This window comes from Aythya fuligula, chromosome 13 (genome assembly GCF_009819795.1).
Source record: "Aythya fuligula isolate bAytFul2 chromosome 13, bAytFul2.pri, whole genome shotgun sequence".
In the NCBI taxonomy this organism is placed as follows: Eukaryota; Metazoa; Chordata; class Aves; order Anseriformes; family Anatidae; genus Aythya; species Aythya fuligula.
The window spans coordinates 8420953-8448304 of NC_045571.1; the positions used below are offsets into that span (position 1 = coordinate 8420953).

Consider the following 27352-nt stretch of genomic DNA (forward strand, 5'->3'; position numbering starts at 1 on the left):
TGAGAGACCAAGTCTGGTTAATTCCTGAGGTGCCGGGGTCGCCAGCTCCCGCCTCCCCTCAGCAGCCACCTCAGCGGGGAGCCGGGCTTCTCGGGCTTCTTCTCCCCTCAGCGGGCTCGAGCCGTTACCCCCATTTCCCCGAGAGGAGCCGGCTGGGAGAAACCCGCTATTTTTGTGCAATTGAGGAAAACAATTTCCAAATAAAAAGGAAATGAACGCACGCTTAAGCATGTGGCGGCCAGGTCAACCCCAGTCAGCCGGCGGGCGGGGCGCAGCGCGGGTCCCCCCCTCAGCACCGCCCACAGGCGGCAGCGCCGAGCCCAGCCGCCCGCCTCCTGCCGCGGTGCCGCCAGGCAGCCTCCCTCCGGCCCCGGGGACAGGTAGGAGAGGAGGCCGAGGAGGGCGGGGAGGCCTCGGCTCCTCCATGGCCGTGAGGCGGCGGCGCGGAGGGGCCGCGGCCCTGCGGGGGGCCCCCGGCCGAGCCCGGCTCCGCCGCGGCGGGGCGAGACCCGGCAGGCCCCGGCTGCGGGGCGGGCAGGGCAGGGCCGCGGGTCCCCTCTGGCGGCCGGCCCCGGAGCTGGGCTTGGGCTGGGGGCGGCCGCGGGTTTCCGAGGGCTGCCAGCTCGTGTGTGCTCGGAACCAACAGGTGCTGATGTCCGGGGAAGGATGAAGCTCGGCTGCCTCTCGTTCCGCCAGCCCTACGCGGGGCTGGTTTTAAACAATGTCAAAACCATCGAGACTCGCTGGCGGCCCGTGCTCGCCCGCTACCAGCACCGCACCATCGCCGTCCACATAGCCGTCAAGGACTGGGAGGACGAAGCGTGGCGAGATATTCTTCTGAGCAGGTTTGGTATGACGGCAGAGCAAGTGCAGGACTTGTTGGATGAAGGGGAGAAGTTTGGCAGGGGAGTTATTGCAGGTAAGCAACCCTGGGTTATATTTTCCAAGCAAGCATTTCATTTATTAGCGTATTTGCTTCAGTCACACGCCTGCTGTTCATGGCTATGCTCATTATAACATCGCTTTAACACTTGCTTTGAGGTAGCGCTGATTGAGTTGTGGCTGGGGTCTACTTCAATTCCCCATTGCTGTAAGTTCAGCTCTTTGGGGAACGTTACAAATTAAACATATCCTTTTCTAGTGTGCTGGAAAGGGGTGTCCTGAAGTATCTGTGACCTTTAGGATAAGGAGTTTCAGTCAGGGCACTTGGTATATTGAACTGGTTTAGGGTCTTGCGTTCTTAAAATTACCTTTGACACCTAGAACCTCCTCCTTGGAGTCTGCTACAAAACAGGAAAAATGCAAGAGAAGAAAGTATCTGCCTGCTTAATTGCTTGCTGTTACCTCAGGCTGTGGAAATTGCATCAAGAGAAAAACAGGAGTGTGTTTCACACAGCCCACAATACTGTAAAAGACCCTTATTCTTTCTAACATAGAATCAGACCTCTACGAAAAATGAGGAAATAAAATAAATTTGTGCCAACTCATACAGTAAGATAGTATGAAAAAGGTTGGATAGTATCTTATTTAATGATAATAAATGTCAATTCCACCTTTTTTTCATTTTTGAGCTTACGAACTCTTACTGAAACAACTTTACTGTACTCATAGTCAAGTGGAGTTATGACATTTTATTGCTTTGCATGTCAGATTATTACATAAATTCTATTTCAGTTCTACAAATGCTTCAGCAGTCTTGTTATTTGGGCAGTAAAGAATTTTATTTCTGTAACAAAGTTAGGATAGAGTGGTGCTTTTTATATTATATTTCAGCACAATATAATAATGTTGTTGTACTGAATACTTGCAAAGTTTGTATCAGGCGCTCATTTTGCACTTTCCTTTGTAGGTGTCAATTCTTTTCTCATACCATCTATCTTGTATTCTTATTTGAATATTTTTAGCTATTCCTGCAAAGTTAATTATGGCTATTACATGTTCTGGAAAATTGTTCCAGTCCTACAGCTCTGGAAATCGCTAGTTATTAAAGTAATATGTAGATTTGTAGCCTTCATTTAAATTGCATGCTAAACTGTGGAGTAGGTATAAGAGCTTTTTTGATCTTTATTTTTAAAATTTTAATCATTAAACATAGAAACTCCCTTTTGTGACTTTCATTAAGGTAAGTAGATTTTGAGTAAAATGGGTTCCAGAGAGTGGGAATTTCCACATGGCTTAATGATTTTAAGATGTTAATACAATAGAATCCTGATATGAGCAGTCAATTGTATTTTAATGAAGCTACTTCAAGCCAAATGTAGCTCAGTTTTTGGTAGCATCTCTGTCTCATTAGATGCAGGCTTCTTTTAACAGAATCATCTATTGCTGTGTTATTACTGCGTGCTTCAACTGTTCTTGAAGCAGCTTAACTTCAGTCTTAGAGGCTGTCTTCTGCAGCGATTGACACCTTGCTTAAAGCATGCATGCTTTGTACTTCAGCCTTCTGGTAATGTACACTAGCTGCTTTATATGTCCTCTGGGAGGTGTACTTGTGGAAATTTTTTTTCTAGGAATTCAATCACCAACTAACTGTTCTCATTTTATAATACAGGATTAGTTGACATTGGAGAGACATCACTATACCCAGAAAATTTACCTCCTGAAAAGGTTTTGGAGCTGGAAAACAAAGCTGTCCTTAGTAATCTAGATCAGAAATACTTGACTGTTGTTTCAAATCCTAGATGGCTCCTGGAACCAATTCCTGCCAGAGGGTTTAGAGGTGTGTGGCAAGTGAACATCCCTGATGAACTGATCCCCTCAGAATGATAGGAGTTGCCCCATGCTGTATTTTTTTCCTGCCTAAATGCAAACTGGTTATTCACAAGTCACCATGTTGAATACCAGTCAATTACTTAGTATTCCTTCCAGTATGAATCGTTTGAAGTAGCAAGAATTGCTATTTTGAAGCAAGATCATCAGGATCTCATTTTTATGACCCTTGCTGGGAATTACTGCTGTTTTAGTAGATTTTTGATATACATGCAACTGTAAATAAATGTGAGTTTTCTAATATATAGTTATTGTGTATCAATTTATAATGTGACTAAATACAAGCATAACGTTATATGAGGAGGCATATTATGAAGAAAGACCTGAAACACTCTCCAGAAAAATGGTGCTTGAGAGCAGACTTCTATCATTGTTACTGGCTAGGATATGTGTATAAGATGTACACCCACACTGTAAATTTTAAACTTAAAAAAGACCAGATTTTCTCATTCATGGGTTAGGTATGTGTACATAGGATGGAGGGAGCAGACTGCAGTATATGGCTCTGTGACCGACAGCCTTCATATAAAAATCAGATCTCTCAAATAATAAAATGCTGTATTAACATGGACCAGTTCTGATTTTGAACAGTCATTTTCTAAAGTTATACAAAAAAAATGGTAATGAAGACCAAGTTACCATGTTTATACCAGCTATAAAACCTGTAACTAATACTTCTGGTGTAAATTACACACACAACACAAGAGGAAAGAGTTTATTAAACTGCCAAACTAATGGGAGAACGGTGTACACGTTGCTCAAAAGGAGCTAGAAAACTGAACCTGGAAAAGCAACAAAAGCAACACTTAACTCCCAAGCCAGTGCAAAAGTTGAAATACTTACCTAACAATTCACATAGCTAACTCAAAAGCATCATTTAAAAGCTGCAATACATTCCATTCCACCCCCCCAAAAGCTTTCCAGTCTTGCCTTAGAAGCGCAAAACTCCTGTGCTTTTGCAGTTAAGGTAACGATTGTGGCTGAACAGGAAAAGAAGGAAAGAGGTACTATACCAAGACATCTCCAAAGTACTTAGCACAGACATGAAAATCAAGTGTATATTTAGGACCTGAAAGACACTTGGAATAGCATAGGCAATTCATACAGGCTTTTTAAAAAAATACTTTTAGATAATACTTATACTGTACAGGACGAGACTTTTAAACAATATATTACACTGCTAAAATGTTCATATAAATACTATACAGGCAAGTGTGCAACCAAGCCATTAGGAAGGTTCACAAAATCTCTGTCGAAAAACCTCAATTTATCTTCTAGATCTGATTTCTCTGATCCAAGCCACTGATCAAGCAATAGCTATTTTTAAGTAATTGGGACAAGGCATGAGATGAGCTGCATTTGTCTTTTGATTCCCAGTTCCAGTTTAACAGGCTGTTGCCATCTTAATCTGGCATATCGATATTTAATTTAGGAGGTGGAATTACGTATTTCCCCGGACTCTGTGTTATGACCACTCCAGTCTTTTTTCGAAACATTGGTGCAATTTTTGGTGGCTCGGGAACTGGGGTTTCTTCCGCTTCTTCATTATCTTCATGATGAAGATCATAGGAAATATTTCCATATTCTCGCAAGAAGGGGAAAATTTCAAGCAGGAACTGGCAGAAGTCTTTGCGAATTCCAAACCACCCTAAAAATAAATCATTTCACATGATTACAAAATAGAAAAAAAATGATTTCACATGATTACAAAATAGGTAAGAATTTAATTAAAGAAATCAAGAACTGCTTCATCTGCCTACTTCAGTTCTCTTGATTGTTTCCATATGAACAACTTAAAATTTATGTTAGTGCTGCTTTTCAGTGTCACATCTATCATAACAGCATTGAAGGTCAGGTATCTACGCACGTGCCTGCATGTGCATATGTATGTATTAGAGCTAAGCCACCAGAGCAAGAATCCACAGCATCTCGTGTATTAAGCGGTGACAGATGACATCAGTATATAGGCAGAAAGAACACAGAAGGCCTTGCATCTCTCCAGCAATCAATGTCACACAGGAAGACTTTCACACCAAATTTCATTTGATACACACAGGTTACAGAACCAGAGAGGCTGTGATGGCATAAGCTGACAGTGATTGGTAAGTGTATGTGTTCAGTATTCCCCCCAAATTTTTGTTGTTTGCTAAATATGATGTGATGACATGAGCATTTCATCCTTGGTATTATCTACACTAGATTAAAACAGCAGTACCTCTTTTGTTTGTCATCTATTTTTTCTGCAAAGATTTTGAAAGATAGCATTCAATAAGTGGCACCTGTAACTCAGATGGCACTCTTCTGTTAGCCAATACCAAAAGGTCAGCATTGAAAGGAACAGCCTGCCCACCAAGGCAATTTTTTCAGTGAAAGAAGGAAAGGGACTGAGTATTTGCCAGGGAAGATCCTATACAACCCATCTTTTTGCAGAGATCATACTTGATGGCCATTGATGTATTTCACTTAGCACTCTTTAGTGGTGGATATTCATGCAAGTCTTCTGAGGATCACTTCAGATTTTTTAAATTTTTTATTTTTTTTTTTTAAGTTTACAATCAGTGCTTACTAACCCTACAGAATATAAGAGGGATGGTTTGGCTTTCCAAATGACTGATTTGGCTACAAATCATCAACAGCATGCTTTAAAAAAAAAAAAAAAAATAAATGAAGTTACCCAGAACAATTTTCCATACAAAAAAAAAAAAAAAGTAAGCTAAATGTGAAGATACACACTGAAGAGAGAAATTCTCAACATATTTCACAACTGGACCAAAACGAAGTTTATGAAATTAATATCACAGTTGGTTTCTTTCAACTCTGAAAAATCCTAATAAGTTTTATTGTCTTGTCACAAAACAATAGTAACTGCAATTTGGGTAGTAAGAACTACTAAACTGCACTGAGTCAGTACTGTTAGATGGCTAAAAGGGCAAATGCTCTTTCCAGCAATGGTAATTATTGAGGGAATAAAAAACGTGGTAAATTTACACTTGGCCACCCATGCAACTGAAGTCATATCTAAGCAGCAGAGAGAACTAATTAGCCAGAGAGGACAGAGAATACTCCTTCAGGCTACTACTGCCAATTACAATGGTAGGTGGTAAACTATTTTCAGAACCCAGAATAGAAAGATCTTAGTCATGTCCCATGAGAATGAAACCCCCAGGAACAAGGAAGGACAAAAAGCTAACTTAAAACCCCACTGGGATCTCAACGCATCCAAACAGAAGAGCCCATGCTTTAAGATCAATAACAAAGACCAAGATACACTATAAACACTGAAAACTTAAGAGAACCATCTCAAGGGAGCAGTAACAAATGCATCTAAACTATTTTATGAGAAATAAACACAGCACAAAGCTTCTTAAAAATAGATGTCTTAGTAAAATGCATTTTTGTCTCGAGTTTCACTCTTAGTTTCCATGATTATTAAGTACTTACAGTGATTTCCTCCTTTTTGCCCGAATGTTGTTGCCATTAAAGTTATCAGTGAAAGCCAAAGAGGAACAAATATGGGTATAAAAGAGAAAGAATTGTGCCCGTCTAGTCTGTGTACTAGTAAAATCTAAAGGAGAAAAGAAAAAAACAACATCAATTTCTAATATCCATTGTAATTCCCATTTCCAAGCATCGTTTAAACAGTGATCTTTAACTTAACACATTTTTTAGGAAAAACAGCCTCCACAGAAATATGATTTTACGGTTCCAATGTGAGGCGTTTTACACATGAAAATTCAAAAGCGCAAAATTCTTGGTTTTCCCTTCGTATTTGCATTTAATATTTTATTCCAAACAAGATGTGGTATCTTAATTTTGACGAGTTCAAAGAGAGCAACATTCACCCCTCTCTGAATAAAAAACAAGATATATAAAACCGTACACTTTATCCTACCTCAAACGTGAGCAGTGGGACTACAATTGTCATCCAGCTGACTGCCATTGTTATGTGCGTCCTCCGTTGCTCAGCAATCACATCCATGGAGCGCAAGAACAGAACAGACCACACAATGTAATAGAGCACCACGAGACACAGAAAGGACATCAAGATCCATAATGGAACGCAAACAACCTGAAAGATAAATTAAAGAAGTTAGCTGCTTTTTCCACCCCAGCCAGTGATGTGTTTGTCTTTTTTTTTTTTTTTTTTTTTTTAAATAAAGCAAGTCCACGTATTAAGCATAAAAAAGAATCAAGTGTAATGGTCTAACTAATTTAATCTCTAGCAGAAAAGCTTTGCAAATCACATGCATTGTTATAAGCCATATCAGCTCTTTGGGGTTCCTCAGTAAGCGCTGTAAACCCCATCAAGCTGAAACAATTTAAAATTAAGTCAATAGAGTTAAACTTAAAAAGTAAGTTCAAACAGTACTTGAAATTGACTTTAGCAAGCATTTTCTACATTAGACACCTTACTCCAAGTGTTTCTAAATGAGATCAATTCCACATTTTTTTGAAAATAGTAAGGGCAGTCATAATCTTGACAGGTTATCAGATTTATGGCAGTTTACACAAAGCCAGACACAGGAACAGAGCTTTTGTATTCTAAAGCTACTTGGAACAGTACATCTCAGCATATTTTGACAGTGACCACAGGAGGTCAATTTCAATGCATGGTAGCATAACAAAACAAGTTAATTACCACACAATATTCACCAACACTTGCCCTAACTCACCAATCATTTTTCTGGCTGGTTTAGTATTGCAACTGGAAGCTTTTCTTTAGGATTCTGCCCTCCCCCTGCCAACATTTGACCAGAAATTAATTAATTACAGTTGATGGCATGTCCCTCTTCCCCTGAAGAAAGGAATGCTGTGCTCTTACTCAAGGAAAAGCCTTTCCCTTGACTACTGAATGAAGCATCAGACCATCAGTGAAGGACTGTTAAATAAGTAAAAGGGAGATCACGGACGCTGATCATACATTAACTGTTCCCTGTAGTAAATATCTGAATGAAATTAAGTATTTAAACAAGTTTAAGAAGAAAACACAGTTTACATACAAGCCATGGCCATCTGATGATCTCATCTAGTCTGAGTGCAATAAATATGAATTGTAGAATATTGACTGAACACAAGATTTCCAGCTAGAAAAGAGAAAAAATATTAATTAACACTTAGCATTCTAAAGTTATCTCTGAAATAACTAAGGAATGTTAAAGGGCTTTTCTGACCCTATACTTATCACTGCAATATCATTTGCATGTATATTAAATATTACTAAGCATCCCTAAACTTGAGGAGCTGTGATCCCAATATGGTAAATGCCAATGCAGGTATCCCCTGAGGGAAGGCCTTCCTGGTATTTAAAACAAAAATAAAAGCTCTACCTACAGCACCTATGAGAATGAGCAGAGAAATAATAACAAAAAAAAAAATCAAACTAATCAGGTTGGAGAAAAAAAGAACACAACCAAAATAACAAAGAATCAGAAAACAACTTCAGCTGTTTTCCTCAGGTAAGAAATATTGCTGGAATTAAAGTACTAAGAAATCCTTAAATTCAAAACTATCAAGTTTGTCTTTCTTTTAAGATGTATTTTAGTTGTTGTGGTAATGTATTAAATATATGTAATTTTCAACTTAAACTAAGAGCAGTCCGGTTTTAAGTCAGTTTTAGGAAGAATAAAAGACAGCATGTAAATTCAATCATTTACTGTATAATTAAATGGAGTTAACTAGATTTTAAGTAGTTTTGTAACGCTAGCTTAGTCAAGAGAGTAAATGACTAGAAAACACCTCAGAAAACCCACGCTCTAGCATAAGACCAACCAAGCAGAAAAACGCAATGGCAGATAGAAAGAATAAAAATAATAACTAGCCATCAGAGGATCAATTGTTAAAGTTTTTTTTCTAAGAATCATGTTAACATTTGAGCTATGTATGGCAAGCACATGTATGGTTGGAGTGCCTAGGCTCAAAATTTAATGAATTCAATATGTCTTAAATAAATGTTGCTTTATTGACTATAAAAATAGTAACGTACTAAAGAAAGCTTTTTCTGGCCCCACCATGATACTGATATATGCTACTAAGGCTGCCACAACTGTGGAAGTTCTTCCAAAACCAAAAGGATCTCTCGTTAGAGAGGAAAGGAGCTAGAGGTAGAACACAGAAAACTACTGTTTTATACCTGCCATCTGCACTCCCAAATGACAAATTAATCACCTTGATTGGGAAGGTAAGAAATTTGCAGCCCCAATTACATAGGGCTTTGGAAGTTCAATTCTGCCTAGGGACAGTGCTTACTGTCAGTGGAAGGTGGTTTTTTTGTTTGTTTTAGTAATTTTCGGTTTTTACATGTCTAGTATTAGTTCATATTGCACAGTTTGTAGCAGGTTCTTTTGACATGCAATAAAAAGGCAGATTTAAAATGCCGCAGTTTGGTAGTTGAAAAAAATTAGAAGAGATTAGTAAAAAAATATATATATATTATTCCCAATCCTAATTTTGCACTGTAGTAATCAGTGCAAACAATTAATTCAACAGATGCAGTCATCCATATCACGCTTTACTGAGAGGCACTCTAACAAAAGACTCCTAGTCTTCCATTGTCCCAGTTTTTATACATAACAAAGCGTTACCTCCAGGGACCTGTCATGTCGGAATCCCCATACACAAGCTGCCACTGACACGGGAGATACGAAGAATAATGGCATGAAGACCAGAAGCCAAAAATGGGTTCCTCTTTCGATCCTGTCACACACCAGAACTTCAAACATCAGCAGTAGCAGGTGGATGCCTACTGCTATTAACATCGCTTTGAACTCCACGCATGTTTCTCCTTCTGCTCTAAAAGGAGGTAAAAGAAATATTCAGTTTACATGCCAACAAGAAAGCACGCCATCCTGCAAACGTCCCAAGACATTTCATTTACGAGAATTAATTTTTGGATATTAACCCCTGATTTTTAAACAAATGTATATGTTCCTCCCAACTAGCCACTATTAGAATACACTGCTGATGAAGCAACAGGACTTGCTCCTCATTTTTCCTTCAAAAAAGGATCAGCACTGATGCATTTAAAGGTCTGGAAGTTACTTTATCCTAGACTCACAATTAAAATATCACAGTTAAGCAACTTTGACAAAAAATGAAGAGGAATTTACAAAATTTGTTCCCCAAAACATCTTACTTTACAAATGTTACATACATACAAGTGTGTTAAAGTCTGTGACTATTTCTTGTAAAACTGCAGTTTGTCTGAGAATTCTCCATCTTTGCTATATATTCAAGAATCACCAAATATCCCTGCATCTGTTTGCTGAGATTATACACATGACAAGGCCAAAAAAAAAAATCCAACATTCTTCAAGCTGATCTGTACCTTTCAGGAAGCTGATTTAGAAAGTAACCCAATTAAATATAGCACATTCCTGGTACCTATAAAGATACATGTCTGCACAGATTATATTAAAGCAAAGAATTCCCAGCGTTCTAACGGAAAGATGCAGAGAGTCACCCCATGAGAAGTTTTAGCTTCCTCAAGACAGTATTCTTGAAGACTGTGATAAAGTGCTGCAACTAGGACGAAGACATCCATATCTGCATAACACTGCTTGCATACATTATTTGAAATGATTATCATAACCTGTATGTTAAAAGCAAACCTTCTGGATGGTAGATCTTATGTTTTTTGAAAACCTATTTAGGAATTTGATTCAGTATGGAAAACACACACCGTTCCCTTTGTTCCGCAAAATAAATATCCTCAACTTACCGATACTGCGGGTTCCGGGCCCACACTCCTGTTCCCACTGAGGCGCCCACAATCACCATTAGCTTCCAGAGCCAGATCGGAGCAAACACAGCCCAGTAACTCCATTGAATTTTGTCATCCAAACGTAGCGACAGCAACACAGAGAAAAGCAGCAGACAGGCATAAATCAGAAATTTGCTAGGAAACAAACAAACAAACAGAAATTATGGCATGCAACTTAACACAAAGATTTTAGAGGACAAGGAAATCAGTCATAGCTAAAATTTAATCAGAACACTTCCAATCCAAAAATGTGTGTCAAAGTTCTCTGCAAAGAATCAAATTGAATCTGAATAGTCAAATATTTCATCACAAATATCGCATATCATCTCTTTCACTCATAAAACCATTGCTTCAAGGGAACACATCAAAAGCATTCTTGCATGACAAACTTAATGAATGGGCTCCTATAAATAGCTTCCTCCCACAAGGATCCACTCAGGAGCTGGGTTATTAGAGGCTCAGAAACATGCCAGTCGTACACTTTCTGGAAAGCGCATTCTTTCGTACAAATCAAATGAAATAAGTTAAAAACAGCACGGATAAAGTTAAATAAATTATGCAGCTTAATTTTGAATGTCAAAGACTGATTGAAGATGAAAAGCTGTTCAGTCTTGTGATATAAACACAGATTGGTTTTCTACTCCCTTAAAACAAGAGCAGGTTAAACTTTTAACGAAGTTACTAACAAAAAGTCTGATTTCTAACTGAGGATCCTTGCTCTAAGTTTAAAACAGTTACGCTGATACATTTTATAAACAAGTCAGCCTAGGAATGAATCAGTGTTTGCAGAATACTTGCAAACTGTGGCACCACAATAGTTTGCACCCCCAGAAGTCAGACAAAATAATTACACAGCACACGATTTCCTCACACTACAGGAAGGGGAAAAAGTCATCCACGCTTAGAGTGCCATTCAGCAGAGGATCACAGATTGCTTTAGAAAACACATCATTATGCTTCAACACCACTTCAGCGAGATAATTATATGTATTTTAAGGCCTGGATAACCTAAAGAACAGTAAGCGCTCGCTGCGGAGTAGAGCAGCGAGTCAGGACTACTACCTTTACTCCAACAGCATAACTCACCCTGCCTACTTCCACTCTCATCAAATAGCGATAAAATGCCCATTAAATCAGCACCGCCTTTTTTAGATATCAAGCAGCTTTGTTTCTTTTCAGCACAATTTCAGGTGCCCTTTAATTACAAAAAGCTGCTTTACTGGGTCAGCACCTCCTAGCATGCCTGATGGAAAGACCTCAGGACGGGCTGATAAAAAACAAATCGCTCTTCACAGCAGCAAAGAGATCCTTCAGCTGCCTCGGCCATTCACACGCTTCCAGTGTTCGGTATTTGCGTAGTTTGTGTTTTCCCTGGTTCCTCAATAAAAGCAGAAGTGAAACATCATGTGGCTAAATACCAGGGCCCCCTGAATGTTCCAGTAAGCGTCAAAACATTCAAGATTCAGTTATCTGCATTAGTGGAGCATTCAGCTTGCTCATTCACAGAATCAGAGTGGTTTGGGTTGGAAGGGACCTCAAAGCCCATCTCATTCCAGCCCCCTGCCACGGGCAGGGACACCTCCCACCAGCCCAGGTTGCCCAAAACCTGGCATCCACAGCTTCTCTGGGCCTCACGGTAAAGAATTTCTTCCTACTATCTAATCTAAACCTACTCTCTTAATTTAAGCCATTGCTCCTTGTCCTATCGCTACACTCCCTGATAAAGGGATGAATAAAATGAATAAATTCATCATTTAGACTGCATCCAAACAAGCTGCAAGCATTGCTTAGCAATAACAAAGCCTAATAAGCTTCTGAAACTTCCTCCCCCTACTTTTCCATTACTTTCAGGCACATGTATTTTGAGCGTTTGTCTCACCCCCTCTGCAGCAACGCATTTCCTGAAGCATTTGTTATGCTTCCGCTCGTCTAGACAACTGATTGAGCGCAGCTTTCTGTAACTGCGATCGTGCACGGCCTCTTTCATGAACAAGATTTTCCAGGGCTCCCTGCGCTGCGTGCCAACCTGCAGACGTTATTCCGAAGACTTTATTCCACGGTCTTAAAATATCTTGTAACAGCAAAGCCAATCTGAACTAGGTCTCTTGGCTTTTTTTTTTTTTTTAAAGAGTTGCGTGCATCCATAGCTACTTGGCAGGACTGTGTAAGCCCAATTTGGGGTGACTATCGCCTTAGTTTCCAGGGATGGAAGCTGAGGATCTGGGGTGACTATCGCCTTAGTTTCCAGGGACAGGAGCCCAGGATTTTGGGTGATTATTGCCTCAGTTTTCAGGGACAGAAGCTGAGGATTTGGGGTGACTATTACCTTAGTTTGCAGAGCCAGGAGCCCAGGATTTGGGGTGACTACCACCTTGGTCTGCAGACCCCGAAGCTCAGCCCAGCCCCCTCCGGTTCTCCTGGTGCCCCGCTCCCCGCAGCTCCCCCCCTCACACCGGGTGCCCGCCCCAGGCCGCTCTGCCTCCCCCCACCCCACACGGCGCAGCCCGTGGCAGGAGGCCCCAGCGGGGCTCCCCCAGCGCCGGGCAGGGCCCGGGGCCTCCCGCGGAGCCTCAGCCGCTCGGGGACCGCCCTCACCTGGGGTTGAAGTCCTGGAAGAGGCCCCGCAGGTTCATGGCGGCCCCGCCGGCCCCGCTCCGGCCGCGCTCTACCAGGCGCGCATGGCGCAGCCGCCGCCGCCCGCCCCGCTCGGGCCTGGCCTCGCCGCCGGCCCCCGGCTGCCCGCCCCGCGCATGCGCAGCGCCCGCCGGGTCTTCACCGCGCCGGTGCCTCCGCCGGGCGGAGGGCAGGGCCCAAGCGGGCTTCGCGGGCGGCGCTGCGCATGCGCGGTGGCGGAGCGCGAAGCCTCGTCAGGGGGTGGCTGTGGGCAGGGCTTGAAGGGCTGGAGGTTGCCTCAGCCTTCCCTCAGCTTTCCATGATACATAAGGGGGGGTAAAAGGGAAAGGCGGTGCTCAAAGGGTTGAGAGCTGCTTCAGTGGGGGTTCTGCAACTGGTCACATCAGCCTCTGAAGTGTCCTGGCATCAAAGGCATGGGTATTGAGTGGAAATTGTGGGAGATGAGAGCTGGGGGAGTGACTAAAGGCTCTGAAAAATGTCACGAGGAACTGAGTGAATCTGGCTGAAAGACACCGAGGTCACTCGATTACACTAAAATTGTCCTCACGGAGAGAAAATGCTAGGTACTAAAAGACTTCAGCCGAGCTAGGAAGGCATAACGAGAATCAAGGCTGAGGGCGTAGGCTAAACAAGCTCTGGTTAAGAACCAGAGATGTGTTTTTTCATTCTAAGTAAAACTAATTAGCTGCCAGAACAAACAACGAAGAAACAGATTTTCCATTTTTAAATGAAGTTTGTGCACCTGTCCAGAATATACAGGCTAATCAAACTCAAGTCAATGGGCTTGACAGTAACAAAGGTTATGAAATTTTAAAGTCGGTCAGGACAGATTATATGACAAATCTATACCATGACAGATCATCCGGTGATTGTTGTAAACTTAAAATACCGGTAGCTCCTCGCTAATCAAGATTGCATGGCAAGTAAAATGCTAACAAAAGGAAAAGCAATCGTATCTTGACCTCTTGAGCTCTCTAGCTCCAACTAGAAATACAAAAAAAAAAAAAAAAAAAAAAAAAAGAACCGGAAAGTAAATGGTCTAAGTCTTCATCCAATGCTAAATGGGCTGCTAATTTATACCAGCTAAGAACTTAGGCTTATGTGCAGCTTGATGATTTATTAAAAGCTGTAGCTAGTTGTAGCCTTCGACAGCATTCATCAGCTAATACAGATCAACTCAAAAATGCGATTAATCTAGAAATATTCACAGCAAATTGCAGGTGTGGTTTTAACTCTGTTGGCAGCAGCACAGATACCTGACTGACTTCCACACCAGGAGCTTTCTGCATATTTTCAACTCCAATAAGGCAAGGGTATGTCACAGCACACGAGAAAGCAAGGGCAGGTTGGCACAAGCAGTGGTAGTGGGGAGGGTGTGTGAGAAAGCTGGCAAGCAATCAGGATGAGCGAGAAGCATGAAAACATAATGGAAGGAAAGTGAAGGCAAGGCAAGGCCGAAGGTTAAGCAGGCTCCAGAGGCTGATGAGATAAAAAGAACCCATGTGATAGGACCTGTGGCAGGACAGCACACAAGTGTGTAAGAAACTGAAGAGTTACCAGGCTTAAAGAATTGAAAATTAGTACTTTGTTTTTCATTCTGCTTTTGAAAAAGTTGAGCCGTACTAGTTTGGAAAAGAGAAGGGCTATGCATAATGTATTTATTCAAGATAAAATACATCTTCCACAACACATAAAGCAGCTCCTAGACAAGGCAGTACCTGTGGGCATTACCCTCAGCCAGATGCAATTATAAAACAAAGTCAAAACAATATTAACAAGGAATTATCTTAACTTGAAAACTGTTAATGATTTAGAAGCTTAATAAAGCAGCATGCCTACTCTAAGAATATTCACGTAGGAGTAAATCAAGAAAGATTTCTTCAGCAGTTACAATGTTTGGCTGACTGCCCAGGCAGCACAATTGTTCCTACAGGGGACAAAGAGCTAGAAAATAAATCGCAAGCTACAGAGAGACAAAGCTTAAAAAAAAAAAAAAAAAAAAAAAAAAAAAGGTTATAAAGAAAAAAGCTCTTTGGTGTCAGACCCAACCTGCAGGTGCCACAGCTGAGAAAATCTCCACTTTATCTGCCTCTTCCCTGAAGAAATGTGTATCAGTTTAACCCCCTGCGGGATAGTGGACTTTTCCCCAAAGGAAAGGTTAAGATCTGGCTGCTTAGCAGCTGCTGTCAGATCTGACAAACGCTCTGGGTGACATTGCTTGCAGGGAGAACAGAGGTGTTTCACAGGCAGAACAACAAAGCTGGGCTGTGAAGCAGGGGACACAGCAAGCACAGAGAAGATGCTGTAAGAAAGGGCGGTGCAGTGGGGACCCTGGAGGTTTCCCTGGGGTGCAAGTGTCCATGCACCACAGACACATCCATTGGTGCATCAGTGCCTCTTCACTGCGCCCAGCTTCCCACCCTCCCCTGGGGACATGCAGCCCATCATGTCCCCGGTGGCCAAAGGCATTTTCCTTGCACCCTTCCTTTTCACCACCCTACTCATCCTTTATGCGATCCAGTACCTTATCAGGGATGGGGACAGTGGCTGTTTCTGAGTGCAGGCGAGCTGCCCTGGGAGGCTGGAGCCAGCACCAAGCCCAGGGCTCACAGGTGCTGCGGAGCCCAGATGAGCACCTTTGTGTGCATGTCTGCGTACATAGCTGGCAACTCTAAGTGGCATTTCTAATCAGAGCCCTTTTTTTTTTGTTGTTTGTTTTGGTTTGTATTCTCCCTGACTAGTAAGTTTCTTTAAGTAGCTTTTAGCTTTTCAGATGATCTTTTATTTTGTACACTTTATTTGTACCTGGGAAGTTTGGTAAAGAATGTTAACTTCCATTTGCAGGGTTGCTGTGAAGTTCCAGACCACAGAGACACAGTGCAGAGCAGTTTGAGACCTGGATGGTGAAGGTTGTGTTTTACTGGGCCCAACCAAAACTAACAAAAACCAAAACACCATGGTATGCAGACAGTGGACTCTGATATCAGTCACTCCCATTCAACAGTTCACCTTCAGGTAAATCCAATACCACAGAAGTAAAAATTATTTGCCTAATCTGAGCAATTAGTCTACATGTTCCTTCACAATGCCATCCAAATGCGTATAATGCTGTGAGAAAACAGCTAATAGTTTACAGCACCTAACAGAGCTGCTAATGAGGAAATGACAACAATACATTCTCCCCTGATAAAATAAACAGTCCATCTTTCAGTCCGAACTTGATTGCTTTAAGATTTACAATGATTTGTTTGCCTTTCTTCCTGGCTCATAGAAGATAGGAGAGACATAATTAATTGTGATATCTTCATCCCACCCCACTTTAAATCATCTGTTGAAGCTGTGACTTTCAAATAACCCAAAACTTACTATATCATAAATTCCTGTTAAATTTGTAGCTAAGTTCAGGTGAGATACTCTTGTAGCTTAAGATAATGATTAATCTAACTGTAACCTGTACGCCTGAATACCACAGTTTTCGTGTTTTCTGTGTTTTAGTAGATTGCTGTACAAAGTTAGAAATATTATCCATTAATAGCTGTTTTTACATAGCCACTAGTCTAGGCCAGCAGCCTTTCCACCTCCGCAAGTGTGAAGTATATTAAAATTTTATTGCTCAGAAGAAGTGCATATGAAATACTGTGTTATTCCTGTGCATACACATCCTCTTGTATGTCTGTGTTCTGCCAATGTTCTACGCCTGGCACAATCAAGCCCCAAATTAGAGTACTTGAGTGAAAAGGCTCAATTAAACCTGTCTGCCAGAAGATTACAGCAGGGGATTTATCCCATGTGGATGTCACTGGAGAACAGCTCCTTTAAGTTTACTTGGAAATGAAGAAGAAGAATACCTGTACCTTTAGGCGGGTGAGAAGATGTCAGAGCGCGCTCCGAGAGAGCAAGACAGCAATATTCTGCCTTCTTTGTGGTTAGTAAAGAGCACGATAATGTAATGATATAAGGATCACATTCTGTATTAATCTGATGTAAAGCTGCTGGCAGAAATGATATTTGTTACTGTTGTTTAAAGACCTTTTAAGTTCACCATGAAAGCGAAGGAATTAAAGGCTAGATGTTTCATATATAAAAAACAGGAAAAAAAAATGAAAATACCTTTATTTACACAAAAGAAAAATGTATTTACTTGATAATCATGATTTGTCTTCTGAGAAAAGCTAGGTGAAAAGAATATGTACATACATGTACTTGGAGTTGTTTACCTGAGTGACAGGACTTGCTTTGCTTGCCTAAGGGAGCCTCCACAGCAGGCACCCAAGGAATAACACTTGCCAGGCTGAATATGCTGGGTAGATAACGTGCACTGAAATGGAATAATTTTAAATTTCTGTGCTGCTACTTGTACAGTCTTGCTGATAACATTACCTGCTTAAATTACTTAGGCTAAAAAATATTGCAGAGTACAGATCTAGCTTCTGGGAAGGAAGGCTCTGACTATTCCATTCTTGTATACCTCAGTGGAACTTAAAAGAGAAGACTCAGAAGTTCATTTTGTGGCCTCTGTCATACAACAGGCATTATGAGTGAACAAATTTTGAGCAGAAAGGTATATGACCTTTATATGTACCTGGAGCTGAGTAGTCCTTGTAGTCCTGGACTAGTCCTTGTTTTTTCATAGATTTTGGCTGAAGAAGCAAGTGCCTGATGATCCCCTCATGCCAGCCCATTCAATTGCATGTTTTAAAGAGGACTGTGTGTGAATCAAGTATTTCAGTATTTCTTTTACATTCCTGTATACCTGAAATGAATTTCTGTGAAGGTGATTAAAAGCTGTTCAGGAGGCTGGAAGTGGTGCAAAATGTAAACATTTGAAGAGTATACTGCTGACAATTAATAATACTTTTGACTTGTCATTGCTCCTGAGCAAAAGCTTCCCAAAAATTGTCCTCCACCAACCATTGACCTACCTGGAACCTATTGGTGCAGTGAGTCACAATTGGCTTTCTCCCCTTTGATGTGCTTCACCTTTTCTGCTCTGATCAACAGTTTGTGCCTGAAGGTTGGTAAGCCCTTGAGCACTTCTGTGGGACGAAGAACAATCACTTCATGTTGTATCCCTCTGCTTAAAGTAACTGTGCAGGAAACACACAAACTTTTGGGTGATATTGAACTGTGAAGTTATTAAATTCTTCAGTACATCAACATTTCTAAAGAATGCTACAAGCTCTTATTTATGCTCACAGTAAGGCTCTGATATTGATTGATACAATGGGCTGTGTTTTACAGATTAAAATGAAGCAGAAAGACTAAAGGCTCTGACAGGTCCCTCTATCAGCAGGCTTAAGTTAAAATATAAGGCCAAAATCTGTCACGACCAAGTGTGATTGCAATGAAAAATGACACATACGTGCTATTTGTAAATATATATTTTTGTCAATATACATTCACTGGGCATTGTAACATAACAGTAAAAACGCCAGTGCTGTGTCATCCTTGCGACAAAACTATTGAGCTAATGAAACTTTTAGCTATTCAAGTCAGCTGTATTTTTTTTATATTTATTTTTAATAAAGACAGTATTCACCAATATAAAGGTGTTTTTATACCCAATCATCCTTTTTGGTAGAGTACGTGTAGTGGTGGTTTTGCTGTTTTTACTGGAAAGCAGTCAAATAGTTTCCAGCACCATCACTAGTCAAAAATAAAATAGCTGCCACAGATCCACACATTACCTGTCTGCATACAAACACCAGCCCTGCTGCTTTCTGCTTCTAGAAACCCTAGGGCAGATTGGTTACCTAGCTGTAAAAGTCTGTAAAATGTGGGAAATTGTAGAGCAAACCTCTGTATGTTACTTCAGAGTTACTCTGAAGTAACTCTGTATGTTACAGAGTTACTCTGTATGTTACTACAGAGGACGTTACCTCAGGAAAGCTAATTTTTTGGCTTGAAGTAAAAGTAACCTGTCAATGGGGATCTTTAGGGGCTTTCTTTGGTCTTTCAGTAGTTTTGGGTTTCTTGATTGCCAGGGCTGGATGTTGTAGTTTGGAGGATGTTGAGGAGAGTTGAGCAGCAAAGCAAAGCCTAAGTGTTGTCTGAACTTGAAGACTTAAAAGATTTCTCTTGAATTTACATTTTATGTTCATTTAAAGGAGTGGGAGGCAAATATGGAGAGGGGATAAAAAAAAAGCAGCATGTTGTCTACTTTTTTTTTTTTTTGTTAAGACTTGCTGTCTGCTGCTGGTTGGGGCTTGTATACTAGGAATTGAATCCCCTGTGATTTATGTTGGAGACGAAACAGACATTTCATTTTCATTCCACATGCCTAGTACATCAAATTAGTTCAAAAAAGACATCATGTAGTGTCTGTTTCATAGTCAGTGCCATTACTGCTTCCATAAGCTACCTACTCGTAGTCATTCTGTATAAAAACCATAAACCAGGAGGTTCCCTGTCCTTGGCTGAATGAAGTTAAGTGAAGGAAAAAAAAAAAAAAAAAACACAACCTGAATCAGCTTTCTAATTTGTCAAGCTTGCTTTTCTGTTGACAGTCAGCCTTGACACCTTTCTAACACACATGATAATTCATGTGTCCTGTTTGCTTTACGGATGTCTCGAAGTGTCACTGTTAGATTATTGGAATACAGTAACGTTTAAAGGAAGGGTAGCAGTTCAGTAATAATTCACTTAGGTGGATGACAGCATAGCCGTGAACTGTTTCCAGGATCATTACTCCCGCTCTATGACAGAACAGTAAATTGTTTACAAAAAACTAATCTCTGGGCTTGAAAATCCCAACTTGAAATTCTGTTGATGTTACTGTAGGCCTTACTGTTAACATTTACTCAAAGAATAGAGATTTACTGATAATTGGCAAAGAACATATCACTCAACCTATTAGAGAATCCTTAGACCAGCCTGTAATTTTGCACAGTTAAAACCAGTAATGATCTATTATCTACACAGATGTGATTGTCATTGGCACAACATGCAGCTGCCTAGTTTTGAAATTAGGGCCTTCAGTTTCAATCAGGATTTCAGTTATTTTTGTGAGAATATTGTTTTGTGGTTTATTTGGCAAATTAGTTTAAGGACAAATGTTTTAAATCATTTTATTTGCATTTATTGGGTATTGTGCCCCTAAAATCAGTATCCTCCAGCCTGAAACTATTACCTATAGTGTCATGTTAGTTAGCTAGTTACTGTTTGTATTAACATTAACTAAGATTGTTATTCAAAGCAAATCATACAACAAAAAACTATTAATTTTGTAAGCTATTGTGCCAGCAGGATGCTAGAAAACGTATTGTGCAGCTATTTGGCCAAAACAAGATTTGATGCAATGTTTTAACATCACCTGCAAAAAACGCATCTGCTGTAATTATACTCTACACTTTAATTTTAATCCGTTCTGCCAGTTTCATTCAGTACTTGTCTTCCTGTCGAGAGGAAGTTCATTTAAAGTATTTATGCTCCACACCCCTTTGCTTATGCGGTCTTTCTCCTGCTTTGCCACAGCTGACAAATTACTGCTCACTGCCTGAGCTCTCTGCCACTTCTTTCCCTTCCACTGTGTTTAGAAGCTGCTGAAGTAAAGCTGGAAAAGTGGGTATTGGATTATTTCTCTAAAATAAAACCCATCAATCTCCTAGTAGTGGTGATTTCATCAGTCAGTGCTTGCCTTCCAGGCCTTCTTAATTCTGTTAGGCTTTGATGGTGGATAAGAACAAAAATGTATATAATGCTATATTCTTAAAAACCAAAACTGAATTTCTAATTTTTGGCATAACCACCATACCCAAATGATTAGTAGGGTTGCTACAGCATTGGAGATTCCAGCACATAGTGACCAAGAAACTACCCCTGAAGTGGCAGCCCAATATGGCTCTTACAAAAACCAGTACTGGTGGCATCCTTATTGACTCAAATAGAGTCAAGGTGAGGTCTGTTTTGTATTAACTGGAGAACACAAATCAATCTGACCTGGCTTTAGATTTCTTTAGTTAGAGCATTATATATTCATCCAGGAATTTAGATAAGATTTCTTTATTAAGTGTAAGTAAATCCAGAACTGGTGAGAATTAATTTTTACTGATTTTAACAGCTCCTTGAATAGTGTCACTACGTGACTTATTCATTGATATTCCTGTCGTATCCCTTGGAGAGTTTTGTTTTTTTAGATCAGTGTTGAACTTTGTCTATTCAAGTTAGCACACTGCTGATTTTCATATTTTCTTTCAGCTCACACTTTGTTCTTGTTTAATTGCCAAAAGTAATAGTCATCCAAATTCTCAACGCAGCTAACCAAAGTGCAGACTTGTGGCCCTGCAGTACTTTATTCTATGACTAGAATTAATAAAAGGATTTTTTTTTAATGGCAAAGCAGCACATTTTTTTTTGTTTACCATTACAAAAGTGTATTTGTAACAGAAGTGTTCTTATATAAAGAGCAAAGAACATTTAATTTGCAGTATTTTTGAATAGCAAATTGTATAAGTTTACCATTGGGAAAAATACATTCAGTGGTTTATGTAATAGGAATACAGCTTTCTCTGATATACCTTTAACTATTGCATTTCATTTTAATGCATTAAGATAAGACTAATGATATGGATAGAATATTTGATATAAATTCACCCTGGTTTTGCTCTAATGTTTACTGTGTGACTAATAGCACCGCCTCAGTCCAAAACAAAGTAATTTAACTTTGTAATTTGTGTTCTTATCACAAACATATAGAGGTGCTTACCATTAAGTTTTCTATCTAGTAAGTTTAGCAACTGCAGTACAATTTTGGTTGTTTTCTCTAAATTGTCTGTGATTTTGTCAACTTCAACATTTTTTAAAAGGCACGTCGTCAGTAACTAAACCATTCATTTATAGAGCAGAATATTTTGATTCACTACAATTCAGAACATTATTTCAAGTCTATACGTTCTGTCAAAAGGAAATGTTCTTTTGATATGTTTATATTTAGTAAATTCCCTCTTTCCTGTAACAAAAACTAAACAACTTGGTTATACTTTTATAAATGACCTGATGTGTTTGTTTGTCAGATGTCAGAGCTCTGACAGAGGAACTTCAGTTAGAGGGGGACACTGCAGGTTGCATCTCTGCTTGATCAGCCCTACATGTTATGAAGTGAGAGCAATTTGAGCTTTTCACATGAATTAACAGGTCTAGGTAAAGGCTGACTTCTCACCTATTATGAAAACTAAAAGCTCCTGTCTTTACTAAAGATCTGTATTTTAAATAAGGAGATCTCTCTAGGAGTTGAACCTTTCACCATAAAGGACAAGGTCTGTAAGGTAAAAGAACTAATTGTCCCTACCACATCATGCCTAGGAAAATTGGTGGGAGTTCTGCATGCAAGACTAAGCTTCCAACTATTTCCATGCCTCCTTTTTAAGGAAAAGGCACCTGGTAATTTTACCCAAAGCATTTTTCAGATTAAGAACTTCAGTACTGAGACAGGTCAGGTGTTCCAAGAATCTCAAGCATTTGCACATCCAGATAACGCTGGCTTCAAATGAGATTTCTGTCCATGACTCCTTGCGGTTCTTTCAGAAGCCAGATAGCACAAATAATCTTAGCATTGTGTATAAGAGGTGAGTTCAGTTCAGCATGCCTTGCAGCCCTGTACTAATTTGCAGCAATAGAATGTGTGGGTTTAAAATACTAGCATGGTGGTGTAGTAACACTGTGCAACATCTACTTCATGCAGTGATGCAGGACAATTATAAATCAGGCTTCATCTTATCAGTAATTGGATATAATATAAACTCCTCCTGCAGGGTACTCAAAGGAAAGGATCAGGTTAAACGTCAATATCCACACGGCTTTTACAGAGATACAAACACTAACCAGCAACTTGCTGCACTGTATTCTTTGACAAGGACCTACTTATCTCTTTTGTCAGGTTAGACAAAAATAATCCTTGGGTTTTGTCTAACCAACAGAATGACACACACACTTCATTCTTTTAGTAACCCAGCACAATCTATTTGATCCTGCAGCTGTACTAAGGATAGTGCCGGTTTGTGAGCACCCTGTTGATTGTTTCTTGACCTGTTAGGTACTGAATTAGGTGAGTTACTGTTGGGGAAACAAGGTTCTCAAGTGTTTTTATTCTGGTGGACCAGAAAACCTTCCGCAGGACTTGCTGTGTACTGGGGCCATAGCTGGCATGTTGGTGCAATGCTTCTGGAGAGGTAGATTCATTTTTTAGGGCATGAAACAGTATTACTTCAGAGGAGCTACGGATCACTGTGTATGGTCTCCTGAATCAGAATTTGGAAACTACTGAGGTAGTAACAGAACCAGTCTGCTACTGTGTGCGCAGTAAATTTAGACCACTGAAGAAATGTCTACAGTAGCTGTCAGAAATAAGATTTTTGTAGCTCTGAAACTTCTACCTCACAGATCTGTTTCCTAAGGTGAACTGTGAAAAAGGGAGATAAAGGAAGAATCTGTTTTTGTCAAAATATATTGTTAACTATTGCAATTTCTATGTCTTCATTGGCCTTACTACTGTTGTGTTTTATCAGGCATAAATAACAACTGTCATTAAAGAACTAGACTAGCAAGTCCTTGCTCATTTCCAAAAGACTTTATCATAATCTCAAGCATTTTTTAGTTCCGCCTTCCTCTGCCTAATTACACATCCCTTCCCATCCTCCCCTGTACCTCCCCCCTCCTGATACAGCTTTGCATCCATGTTTGTGCATACATGGGAGGCAGGATCCTCATCTGCACAGAAATCACCTTTCGTGCTTTGTAAGTAGAATTACACTATACAAAACATCACCTTAGTTAGAGAGAAGTAGTTGTGTACTTTGGTATCCTTGTCATAAATTGCTAATTGCAAGGTTTCAGTGTTTGAAACAGAGTTGCTTGACAGAGAAGGTGACCTCCCTGCTAGCAACACCAGAATACTGATGAGCTTATTCACTTCCCTTTGAGGCAGCTGTAACAAGGGGCAGTTCGATTTCACTATTAGCAATAGACAGAGGTCAGGTTTTTGTAACTATTTTGTAGCTACACTGAGAATACAACCCAAAACACCTCCTAAAATTTGCAACAACTATTAATCCAGAAGAGCAAATGAAGTAGCAGAGTTTGTAAATGTTTAAGTAACAGATCAGTCCTTGCCAAAGACATGCATTAAAGGCTTCAGTAGCTTTCCATGATATCTTGTTTAAGCAGGCTTTCCTGTTCGCAGGCCTTATCTCTTTGTTGTACTCGTATTATTTGAGAAATTGCCTGTCAATGCTTATGTGCATAAAAGTTATTTCTCAAGAGCGATGCCACAGTGTGCTTGCCTTGTCCACACTAAGCACTCGGGACAGTGCGATCTCTTTGAGGCTTCCCTGGATTAAACAGTAGGCACACTTCCTGAAACGGATGCAGGGAGGGGTCAGGAATAACTCTACTTCCTCAATCCATCATCCCTTTCCCGGCCAGCACATCAGAGCTGGGAGCATCTAATTCGCCACAATTATGGGCCAAGCAGGAAATGGGAGAAACCATGACTGAGGTGTGGCTTTGATTTATGGCTTCTGGTGGCGGTAACAGCCTCACCCATTGCCCAGTACGCTGAAGTCAGTCTAAGTAGTGTGTTAGAGACAGCTCTGATAATGCTTGTGCTCGGGAAAGCTTGAAGGTGAGAGCAGGGAAGATCACTTACCTAGGGCTAGGGGGAGAGAGTGGCAGGTGAGCAGATCTGCATGACTCACTTCAGACATGGAGAAGTGACCATACAAAAAGCATGTCAGACCATTGTAGCTGATGTTCCTTGCTGAGATGGTCAGGGTTATGATGAGCCCACACACAGTGTATTACAAGCTTCAGCTGTGCTTATAGAGCAGAAAAACATACTATCCCATTTTCCTAAGGGGTTGGCAGAGCAAGCTAGTTATAGGAAACTAGAAGGCATTCAATACCATTTGCAAACATCTGGAAACATTGAACTCATTAATTGTATGTTTTTCCTAATTGGTTTACACTTCCTTGTTCTTAGTTTTTCAGAAAGTCTGCTCTCTTCCAAGTTATTCCTGAATATTTTAACAGCATAGGTTGTGTTACAGAAGTTTGTATACGGAATTCAGTTTCATAGCTCTGTCAAGTACAGAACCAGCTCAGAGCCACAGGAGAACCCTATTTTACACACTGATACCCACTCCAGTGAAAGAAGCCACACATTTAGGGAACATTCATGAATTCGGTACAGGTTTTATTGGAAAGTTCCTGTAATTGTGCTTCAAAGTCTCCAGATACAGTTTGGTGTGTGCTTTCTTCTTGTTGTGCATTGGACCTGTTGTGAATTAATTACACCCACTGCATCTACTGCCTGGCTCTGAGTAGTCTGCAGGCTAAAACTGCATAAATCCCTGACAAACCTTCCAAGTCTTCATATTCCTTGCAGAAAACATTTTGAGGTAGAAAAAAATATATGGGAAAGCCTGGCCAGTAGGGCTGCTTTTTTTTTTTTATAGCTATTTCTCTTAGTGCGGATAACTTGGAAGTTCCAGAGATATCACCATTTGCACACCTGCAACAGCACAGAAAGACTTATCCACCCACCCAATGAGGCAGGCTCTGCTATCTCTGAACTTTACTCTTAACTATTGATTTAGTTTGAATCTGGGCATTTGTCTCAGAATCCATGCTGCCAACATTTCCATTTTGATAATTAAGAGCCACCAATACAGTTCCAGAGCACAGAAAAAATAAAGTTATAGATTCCATTATAGATTAAATGATTTTTTTTGCATTGCTTTTCTGTAAGTAAGGCTTTTCCCTTGGTTTTAGTTTCCATACTCCAACCCTAAAGATGTGGATATTTGCCAGTATGTTTCAGAGTTGACCTGCCATTTGTAGTCAAAGGAGCACCTGACACTTGTGAAAAAAGAAAACACACCTGCCAGCATGGGTCACATCACCACAGTAGTATTCAGATGCAAATGAGTGAAAGCTTGACACCTGTTTTCAATACTGGTATATTTTTCAGCACTTCACCTGCTTGTTAGGTGTTTAAGCATACATAATTGTGGTCTTTTAACTCTTAAAATCATATTTCTGAGCTGTCCTATTATACCATTTTGGTTTTGGATAATTTTATGGTTGCAGACTGGGAAGCATCTTGTATCAGTAACTGTGAGGTTATGTTGTACAGGAATACCAGCAATACCTGTATTCCTTCTTCCACAAGGAAGAATTGAAGCCATGGAGAATTTAAGAGCTTTCTATGAAGTTAACTCTTGCTGAAGCTTTTAATGTTGTAAAGAAAGAACAATACACATCCTCCTGTCTGCTAAAGCCAGTACTGGTCTTTGAAGCTTTGTTCAAAAATTGATCACAACCTTATTGTCCTCCTCTTCTACCCCTCTAGACCACCAGAAGAGTCAAGCTGGAGAAAATAGGTCAGACATCCTAAAAGCAAGGCTCTGCCTGCCAGAAGTCACAGCAACAGCAGTCCCAGCAGAGGTAACAGCAGAGCCAGCCCAGTTCCCCCACACCTCACAAGCAGCAAGCCCTACCCAAGGGCCTGGTGTCAGGGGCTTGCACAGCACCCACTGCACAGAGCAAGTATTCTCACCAATACCCTGCCTAAACCTGACCTCTGATATACCTTGAAGTAATTCCAGAAATGCCACACACGTTAGGAAAAGCTCACCAGTTGTGGAAGCAATTAAAAGATAGGAGCAGAGTTAAACATGACTCAGAGCTTCCCCAGGTACAGAGCCCAATGCACCCAACTTCCCCATTCCTCAGGGCTGCTACCTGCTTGGGGTGGGAGCAATTATCAGGATAGCGTTAAGCACTCCCCCTCCTACAGTACTATAACAGCAAGTGCCTGAGGACTCCTCGAAAGACTAAATAGTGTTAAAAATCACACAAACATCCCTTGCTTCATAACCTAGCCTCCTGAAAGCCTACACCAGCCACATACCTCACCCAGCGAGCCTTCTCCACACCCCTGGAGGCTCCCCACTCCCATTAAAAACCCTGTGGGCGTCCCGCTCCCCTTAAAACCCCCGCGGCCCCGCTCCGCCCTCTACCTACAGCCCCGAGCCCGGAGCTACGCGGGGCGACGGCGCCACCGTGCGGGGCGGACCCGGCTCCGGAGCCGCTTCCACCACAGCCCCGGCGCCTCACAGGGAGCCCGCCCCGGGGCGGAGGCCGCGGGCCCGGCCCCGCGACATGGCGGCGGCTCGGCTGGGGCTGTGCCTCTGC

General features: G+C 40.8%; 2 protein-coding genes across 2 annotated transcripts; one reads left to right on the forward strand and one right to left on the reverse strand.

The window, feature by feature from the left end:
- The first annotated feature begins 318 nt into the window (after window positions 1-318).
- On the forward strand, window positions 319-3012 carry LOC116494549 (uncharacterized protein CXorf40 homolog). The gene is made up of 3 exons (XM_032196469.1): window positions 319-380; window positions 647-919; window positions 2552-3012. Exons 2-3 carry the CDS (start codon window positions 667-669, stop codon window positions 2764-2766), a joined length of 468 nt encoding a protein of 155 aa, XP_032052360.1. The 5' UTR covers window positions 319-380; window positions 647-666; the 3' UTR covers window positions 2767-3012.
- Window positions 3013-3470: 458 nt separating this feature from the next.
- Window positions 3471-13189, reverse strand: TMEM185A (transmembrane protein 185A). The gene is made up of 7 exons (XM_032196468.1): window positions 13124-13189; window positions 10487-10663; window positions 9351-9558; window positions 7770-7853; window positions 6662-6838; window positions 6211-6334; window positions 3471-4417 (listed from the first exon to the last, which is right to left on the reverse strand). Exons 1-7 carry the CDS (start codon window positions 13159-13161, stop codon window positions 4173-4175), a joined length of 1053 nt encoding a protein of 350 aa, XP_032052359.1. The 5' UTR covers window positions 13162-13189; the 3' UTR covers window positions 3471-4172.
- Window positions 13190-27352: the final 14163 nt, after the last annotated feature.

What these genes read in the sequence shown, in the direction of transcription:
- LOC116494549 (XM_032196469.1), top strand. Translation starts at nt 667, where the DNA reads ATGAAGCTCGGCTGCCTCTCGTTCCGCCAGCCCTACGCGGGGCTGGTT. An exon ending in TGGCAGGGGAGTTATTGCAG is followed by an intron (nt 920 to 2,551) that starts GTAAGCAACCCT and finishes TTTATAATACAG; the next exon opens with GATTAGTTGACATTGGAGAG.
- TMEM185A (XM_032196468.1), bottom strand. Translation starts at nt 13,161, where the DNA reads ATGAACCTGCGGGGCCTCTTCCAGGACTTCAACCCCAG. An exon ending in GACATGACAGGTCCCTGGAG is followed by an intron (nt 7,854 to 9,350) that starts GTAACGCTTTGT and finishes TCTCTTTTCTAG; the next exon opens with CTGGAAATCTTGTGTTCAGT. An exon ending in TCCCACTGCTCACGTTTGAG is followed by an intron (nt 6,335 to 6,661) that starts GTAGGATAAAGT and finishes TTTCTCCTTTAG; the next exon opens with ATTTTACTAGTACACAGACT.